Source organism: Anoplophora glabripennis, unplaced genomic scaffold (genome assembly GCF_000390285.2).
Source record: "Anoplophora glabripennis isolate ALB-LARVAE unplaced genomic scaffold, Agla_2.0 scaffold395, whole genome shotgun sequence".
Lineage (NCBI taxonomy): Eukaryota > Metazoa > Arthropoda > Insecta > Coleoptera > Cerambycidae > Anoplophora > Anoplophora glabripennis.
The window spans coordinates 36859-45233 of record NW_019416558.1 but is presented as its reverse complement, the minus strand read 5'-3'; the positions used below and the strand labels follow the sequence as shown (position 1 = coordinate 45233).

Sequence of the window (8375 nt, the reverse complement as noted above, 5' to 3'; positions counted from 1 at the left end):
GATTTTTGGGGATGAATTATTTATTTGGATATCTTTTGGAGTAAAATGTATGGTAAGGTAATATTGGTATTGGTAGGTTAATCACATAATTCATAATTTTGACCGAGAAGTACTTCAATATACCTACAGTAGTTTAGTATCTTCGAGCATATACTACTGGAGATAGCATGCCATTGCGAAAAGTGTGACTGAATGTGCAAGAGAGACATAAAATACCTCAGTACATGCTGTCTCACTAGCACACACGCGATTGGTTGGAGCATTCATTTCCAACCAATCGCGTGCGTGCTAGAGTGAGGCAGCAAGTACTGAGATACTGGGTTTCACAGACCGTACATGTTTGGAACCTAATAAAAATATGCTCCAGTATTATAGTTCGGAGAAAATGTATGAAATAAATAATAATGATGTAAATGTTTTAGAAATATTTTGAGAAAATGCAATTTAAGTACGTAATGCAATACATTACATATATTTCTACGTAGGTATGATATTTATATTAATTTTAATAAATAAAAATATAGTATTTCGAAAACTTTGGGGGATTTTATTTGAAAAATGTCTGTTCCTGGGGGGTATTTACTCCTGTGGTTGGGGGAATTGTAAAAATCAATTTGGCAACTCTGCTGTTAAGTTAATAATTCCAGTTCATTCCATTTATACCTTTAAAGTGATTTTATAAGAATGGCGAATAAAGGAAAATTTATCGACAGATCACCTATAATACAAGCTGTATGTATCTGCTGGTGAATTATAATATTATATCACCTATAATACAAGCTGTATATATCGTGTGATTTATAACGTTCTGATAATTTTGTACTTTCAAGGCGGGGAAGTCTTCAGGAGCATACGAGGACACTGTATCATCCAGTTTTGACGATTTACGAGTTACTGCACATGAAAGTTTCTGGGAAAAGGAAGTCGGTAAGCCTCGGGCCTCGGGACATTTATAATTTTTTCATGATATAGTCAAATTTTTTGTTTGCATCTCGTAGGTGTGCTATTCGATTTTTTTTACTGGGTATATCGAAAAAACAATAGTACCTACTATAGGTTGTATGAATGTTATATACTGGGTGTTTATTAAGCACGTCGACAAATTTGAAGGAGATTAAGTAAACTTAAAGATTATGCAGGGTGATCTTGAGGTAATGGACCAAAATTCATGATTTTATTAAATACATATTTTTTTACTGAAAATTTGCGAAAATATGCTTCTTAAACAATGTTGATTGTTCATTATGGATGTTCTGAAAGCTACGTAAAATATACAGAGTTGTCCGTAGTGTTGTGTGAAGTGTCCAGATTAGAATTTTGAAAAAATTGTTCTCGAAAACTAGTTTCGACTGCCCAAAAATAACTTCAGCTTCATGTTCAGCACCATCAAAAATAGGGGGGAGTAGGAAAATTTTTGTGACGATTCGTAGGGGTTACGGTATAATAAATAATTATCAAAATATTAGATCATTTCGGGTCAATTTATTTGTAATTGCAAATTAGGTAAATCATGGCAATTGAGAAACGGAACATGATATACAGGCTGTTACAAATTCACTTCGCACTACAGGGATCTCTGAAACGGTAAGAGGTACAAAGTAGCTTTAAATGGGGGCAAAGTTGCGTAATCAGGGGACCAACATTATGCCTCTAAAAAATCAAGGCTAACATGATTAATTTTCGAAATATGTGAAAAAAAGCGAAATTTTGGAAATCCGTTTTTGTTTCATTTCAGACTTGTTTGAGGTAATATTGAAAAAAGAGGAACACTTTCTCATGGCCACTTTTTGCCCTCTATCCAATATAATAATCAATTTTTATAATTAACGTTTCGTCTCCAGGGCCATCAACAACTTGATTTTTTTAAATACGACCCTAGAAATTTTATTACATTTTTTGCAAGCCTTCATGACCCCCAATAATGTACTGCCTCAGCCTGAACCAGATTCAGACGTTTTGTCTCAAAAAATTCATCTTCAGTGTATTCGTTTCAGTTATCTAAATTTTTTATTTAGCTTTCTTTGTTTATTGAATTATCGTATACCGTAAGTGTCGTTAGACCCTGTGAAATCCATCTAGTTATTTAAACTATTACCACCACGCATTAAAGTAAAACATTATTAGAGTTTTATTCCTGTGTCCATAGTTATTTCTAGGCTTCTCGAGTACTCAAAATTCAAACAAATTCCTATCTATTTTTTCAGGATATTTATACAAATATATCTGACGTGCTCTTTCACAGTTGCTTACGGATATAATAAATTCCGATAATATTACGCCGATCTTCATTTTCAACCTTTGCCAAAACGAAAATGTTTTTGAACATTTACTGAAATTTTTTAAAGAATAATATTCAGTTGGCGTTGACACATACAGTGTGCGATAATTTAATAAACAAAGAAACCTCGATAAATAATTTATATAAATTTGGAACGAATACACTGAAGATGAATTTTTTGAGACAGACCGTCTGAATCTGGTTTGGGCTGAGGCAGTACAGTATTGGGGGTCATGAAGGCTTGCAAAAAATGTAATAAAATTTCTAGGGTCATATTTAAAAAAATGATGAAGTTGATAATGGTTCTGGAGAGACGAAACGTTACATATAAAAATTGATTATGCCATTCGATAGAGGGCAAAAAGTGGCCATGAGAAGGTGTTGTTATTTTTTCAATATCACCTCAAACAAGGCTGAAATGAAACAAAAACGGATTTTCAAAATCTCTGTTTTTTTCAAATATTTCGAAAACTAATTATGTTAGCCTTGATTTGTTAAAGGCATAACGTTGGTCCCCTGATTGCGCAACTTTGCCCCCATTTAAGCTACTTTGTAGCTCTTACCGTTTCTGAGATCCTTGTAGTGAGAAGCGAATTTGTAACAGCCTGTAGACAGACCTGAACCTGGGAAAATTTTCAAACTTGCCAATATTTTACAATTTTTTTTACACACGTGATATTCAGAACCGACAACTCAAGAATTGGTAGACTCTTCAAAACCTCCATATAAAGTGATTTGGGACAAGCGTGCTACACATGAAAAGTACAAGAAGACTCACGATGACTTTAACCCATCTGAGAGGATTACCAGAGGGTAAGTACCGCCTAGAACAACGTTAAACATTTTCTGTAATACATATGCTGGCAATAAATGCCGTTGTAGTTAAATAAACACCTTTAAGTGACCTTATAGGGAACTTTTTCCAGGTACGATGATCACTTTGATCCTGCTCAGAAATTTGAAGGTAAAACACAATACGATGCAAGAGGTATATGGGTGAGGTGCGCCTGCGAGTGGCACAGCCACGAACCCATAATTTCCTCCGATCAGATCCAAGCGAATTTCAACAAACGAACAAAACCACAACTGGGAAAGGTCTTAGCTCCGTAAGTATACAGCGTGTTTCAGAATTAATCGCTAAACATAAAAATAAGAAAAAAGTACCTACTACGAAGGAATGTCCAGAAATGCTCTGTCTTTCTTAACAAGGTGTTGATATTTGGAAAAAATAATGATGTCTTAAATATCTCCGAAGATGTTTGACATAGTACAGTGAAACTTGGGAAATAATTTATTTAGCAGAAGTTTCATCATTCTACATGAACCGCCTTCAAAGATTTTAAAAATGATAATATTTTTTTAAATTTCAACACCCTGCATCTATATAACTGTTTCTGGTTTAAAATTACTCAAAAAGGAAGCAGAAGCAGAAGAAAAAAATAAAGTAAATTTAACTGTTGATTTCAACACCTTGTAACTTAAAATTTTCGGACATTTCTTCATAGAAAATTTTTCCAGTTAATCCTGAAATGCTGTATATTTCAAATAAATAAAATGGAATTAAAAACAAAAAAATAAAGAAATATACAAAATAAATCAGACTGAAATTAACAAAACTTCCATTCATTTATTAATATTTTCAGTAATTACAACTTGGACTGTGTGCCAAAGGGTCACAGTTTTGGAAGAGTAAAGCCTAAGTCATCCGACGGCACTTCCGATTTGATAACTGACTCGAATCAGTCTTCATGTTTGTTTAAACAAGACTTCTACAAGTGGCTAGGGTCCTTGAACGATTTAAAATTGTTGTTGAAGCACAGAAGCGATGAGGATTTTCAATTCAACGATTTCTGTGACAAAGCCCAACATTTTGACAAAGTAAAATTTTTGAATATGCAGGGTGAGACGGGAGAAACGCTTCAAGCTCTAGGTGTATACATTCAACGCGAAAAAATAGTTTAAAAGCTCGAGTCCTTTCCGATTTTTATTTGTTTTGAAGTTAAAAGCCGTAACAAAATGACTGTCTTAAATTAATAAAACGGTAGCAAAAATATTGTATACTCACTATTAATTTAATTGTTTATAAATTTTGTTATGCTTAAGTTGAAAAAAATAATAAGAATTTGAGTTTTTTTTATTATTATTAAGTGTAGAATACGCTCCTAGAATTTGGGGGATTCCTCCTGACTCGGCCTGTATAGAAATAGCATTCGACGAGAATTTTTTGTAGGAGGAAACCGGATGGTTGCCAGTTGACACGTTTTTCGAACTGTGTATGTGTCACAAACTCACGTTCCCTAAGGAAGACATCGAATCCCTTATGAGGATCCTGGGTGTTATTGTAGAAGACAAAGTCGATTATAAAAGATTCATTGAAATAATTGATGTCGATTCGCCATCGTTCCAAATAATGGAGTTTCATGGTATTTGAAAGTCCAATTTCCTTCTTTTCCATTATACAGTTATAGAGGGTGTAACTGATGTTATTTCGATAACTTTGGGAACAATAGAACAAATAAAAATAAATAAAAAAAAACACCCCGTATTACAAAAAAACAAAAATTATTCTCATTGTGTCTCCCGAAATTATTATCAAAATAAAACCTATTACACACTGTATAAAATAAAAACAATTAAATTGAAGAAAATCATGTAACGGCTACTAATAGAAACAAAATATTTGTTTTTTAATGTTTATTTGTTGGATTTTTAGATATACCCAAGACAAGCAGGTACTACGTGGGACCAGATCAGGCTGCAACTTGCGACTACATGATAATGGACAGTTCAGGTAAGTGCACAAAGAAACGTAACAAAAAAAATTACTTTTTCAAATTTTTCAAGGCATGCACGCAGCTGGATTACCGTCCGTCCATTCTGATCATTTTCACATCTCTACAAAACTGGCAGCGGACGAGCAAGAATTTGAGAAAAAATAAGGTTTGTTTCATAAAGAATATTGCTTTAACGTTACTGCCATCGCTCAGACTGAATATTATCTTCTTTTTTATTTCTACTCAAGTTGAATCGACTGTTTTTAACGTTGTTTTTAAAGATGAAAAACTACTACATAGTTAGATAAGTATATGTTAAAAAAATTTTGATATTATTTTTATCCATTAGCGATTAAGTCTTTAGACCTAATAATAATATTTTTTTTCTATCACATCCAAAAAGAAAAAAAACATTTATATGGTCAGAATATTTGCTTGCATCTCGTACATTCATAAGCTTTCATAGTACTCCTCTAGCTAGGAAATAAAATTTATTTGTTACTAAAAAAATATTTAGATTTAAATGCATTTAAACTTGTGGCAATTTTTGTTTCATTTGGCAGCCACATTGTCATTGAAAAGGTATTGCTTTGCTAGCATTTAGGTTTTAAAATTAAATAATTGTAGTTGTAGTCTCAAAAATGTAAATGCATAATTCGTATATTAATAAATCTGCAAAAATTAGTCGTATTTTTTTTTTTTTAAATAACTACAAGAAAATCTATAAAATTATGAGTTTGATACTCATAAATATTAAAACCTCGGAAAACTATACATACAGGGTGTCCCGAAATTCATGCAACAAAGTTTGGTCACAAATTCTTAAGACAAATTTAGGGGACCCGTATTTTTTATTTTTGCCAACTGGCCCCCTCTTTCGGAGTTACAGCCCCCTAAAATCTGCCCCTTAGAAGTATTTTTTATATCTCAAAACCATGTTGTACGAGAATCACCAAATTTGGTAAACGGGGGTTTTATGACACGTGGAATCTCACAGTGTTACGCTTTTTGGCGAGAAACCCCCTTAAGACACTTTTTCGTTAGTCCCCTTGTCTTTGGAACCAGAAAAATTTGGTTGCAAATTTGATATTTTTAAAAATTATTAGCTAAAGCCATTGAATTTAGAAACTTTTTTGTCCCTTGATATTTTTTTCGTAAAACGCAATGTTTTTGAGGAAAATGGCGAATCACGATATGCATTCGTTCACATTTTGACATTTTCCTCGAAAACATTGCTTTTTACGAAAAAAGTATAAAGAAACAAAAAGTTTCTAAATTTAATGGCTTTCTAGTGGACCAATAATTTTTAAGAAATTTAAATATGCGACCAAATTTTTTTGTTTCCAAAGACGAGGGCCCACGAAAAATTGTCTTAAGGGGGTTCCCCGCCAAAAAACGTACCATCAGATTCCACATGTTATAAAACCCCTGTGTACCAAATTTAGTGATTCTCGTACAACAGGGTTCTGAGATATAAAAAAAAAGATTATTCTTAGGGGGACATTTGGCAAAAATAAAAAATACGGGTCCTCGAAATTTGTGTTAAGTATCTGCGACCAAATTTTGTTGCATTAATTTAGGGACACCCTGTATAAGATTTTCCAAAAATTTTCCACAATTGTCTTTTCTCTAATTCAGTTTTATTATTTAAAAATAAATTGACCGTTATTTTGGCTCAAAACATTAATTTTCACATATGTGCTTCATTTAAAATAAAATATGTGAAAACTATTGAGAAAATTGGAATTTTTTATAGGACCATGTAGGAAATTTAATTTTGAACAATTTTTAATTGAAAAAATGCATCTTGATTGAGATAGTTTTTGGTCAAAAACGCAAAAAATCATATACAGGGTGTTGCAAAATGTTGTTCAGAGAATTCTAGAGCAGATTCTACATCCAAAAATATGAAAAAATTACTATATACTAGGGTGGGTAACCGCAAATGCTTCAATTTCGAACTAGGTGTCGAAAAAAAAATAAAAAACGTTTTTTATTGATAATTTCTACATTTTTCATTGGAAGTCGTTTAAATTTGGGTCAATACATTTATGACACGGTTATAATTTGGTATAATCGATTGCATTTCAGACCCATCAGGGGCGAAGATATGGGGGAGTACCTATTGATTTTTGACTAGAAAACATACGCAACTGGTTTCTACTTTAAGTTTAGGAACCTCATTTAGTTTAGAGCAACAAGGCCCCCTTGCATATTTGTCATTTAACGAGACGCTTTTGAGCTATTGAAGATTTTAAAAAATCATGAAACCATTACCGACTAAAAAAACATAGTAGGTGACTGTCACTGAAAAATAACATGCGCTGTCACTATGGAGAAATAAATGATCCAAATTTAAACGATTTCCAATGAAAAATTATAAAAAACATTTTATTTTTGACACCCTCGATTTCGAAAACGAAGCATTTGCGGTCCTACGTTTATAGGATTTTTTTAATTTTTGGATGTAGAAACTGCTCTAGAATACTCTAAACAACATTTTGCAACACCCTGTATATGTTTATAGCTCAAAACGCTGTACTTATGTTGTTGGTGGTTGCGTGTGTGACACGTTTTCTCATCCCAAAATCTACATTTTAATGTAAAAAAAATTCAGAGAAAAAAAGTTCGCTCATTTTTCTTTGTTTTCCTGGAGTATATGATCACCGTCAAAGAGAGCTGAACCACGGCTTATACAGCTCCCCAACTGTCTTGGCGGGAACGGTTGGCGTCGATTTCGTCGTGCAGCGTTTATGCCCCGCCTTCCAGCGGAAAAGACGGCTTTGGCGTTCGTTCAGGCGAGTAGCGACAACAGGTAGTAAGAATGCAATCATAGGCGTGGGTATAATTTCGTTGATTTATTTTTATTTTATATAATAATGAAAATGAAGATACCTTATTTGGACAATTGCAAATGCCAAACGATAACTTTGTTGAGCTCATTTGTAACACTGAAAAGATATTTCAAGATAATTTTGAACAATTATCCACAAAAATAACACTTGTAGCACATTTCTTTAATTAAAAGACTACCATTTAGTCATCCGTGTCATTCTTTTCCGAAAGAATTTGTACTTAGGTTATATTTAAGGGTTAGAATTTATTATACGTTATAAACTATAAACCAAAATTTTAGGAATATTCAAAAAATAAACTTATAATAATGGAGAAATCTGTAATGATTATATTTTTAATACTATATATTATGTTATTATATTTTTTTGTATATTATATTGTAGGTATGTTTTATAATATGTATAAGTATTAGTCCAGGCTGTATCGTTGCTCCCGCTAGGAACATGATTCTCATTCGAATTTTTTTT

General features: G+C 32.6%; 1 protein-coding gene across 1 annotated transcript; it reads left to right on the top strand.

The window, feature by feature from the left end:
* The first annotated feature begins 627 nt into the window (after positions 1–627).
* Positions 628–5736, top strand: LOC108909721. The gene is made up of 8 exons (XM_018714130.1): positions 628–732; positions 831–927; positions 2962–3091; positions 3205–3384; positions 3922–4156; positions 4509–4701; positions 4992–5069; positions 5123–5736. The coding sequence occupies exons 1-8, from the start codon at positions 685–687 to the stop codon at positions 5215–5217; spliced, it is 1056 nt and encodes a 351-aa protein (XP_018569646.1). The 5' UTR covers positions 628–684; the 3' UTR covers positions 5218–5736.
* The last annotated feature ends 2639 nt before the right edge of the window (positions 5737–8375 follow it).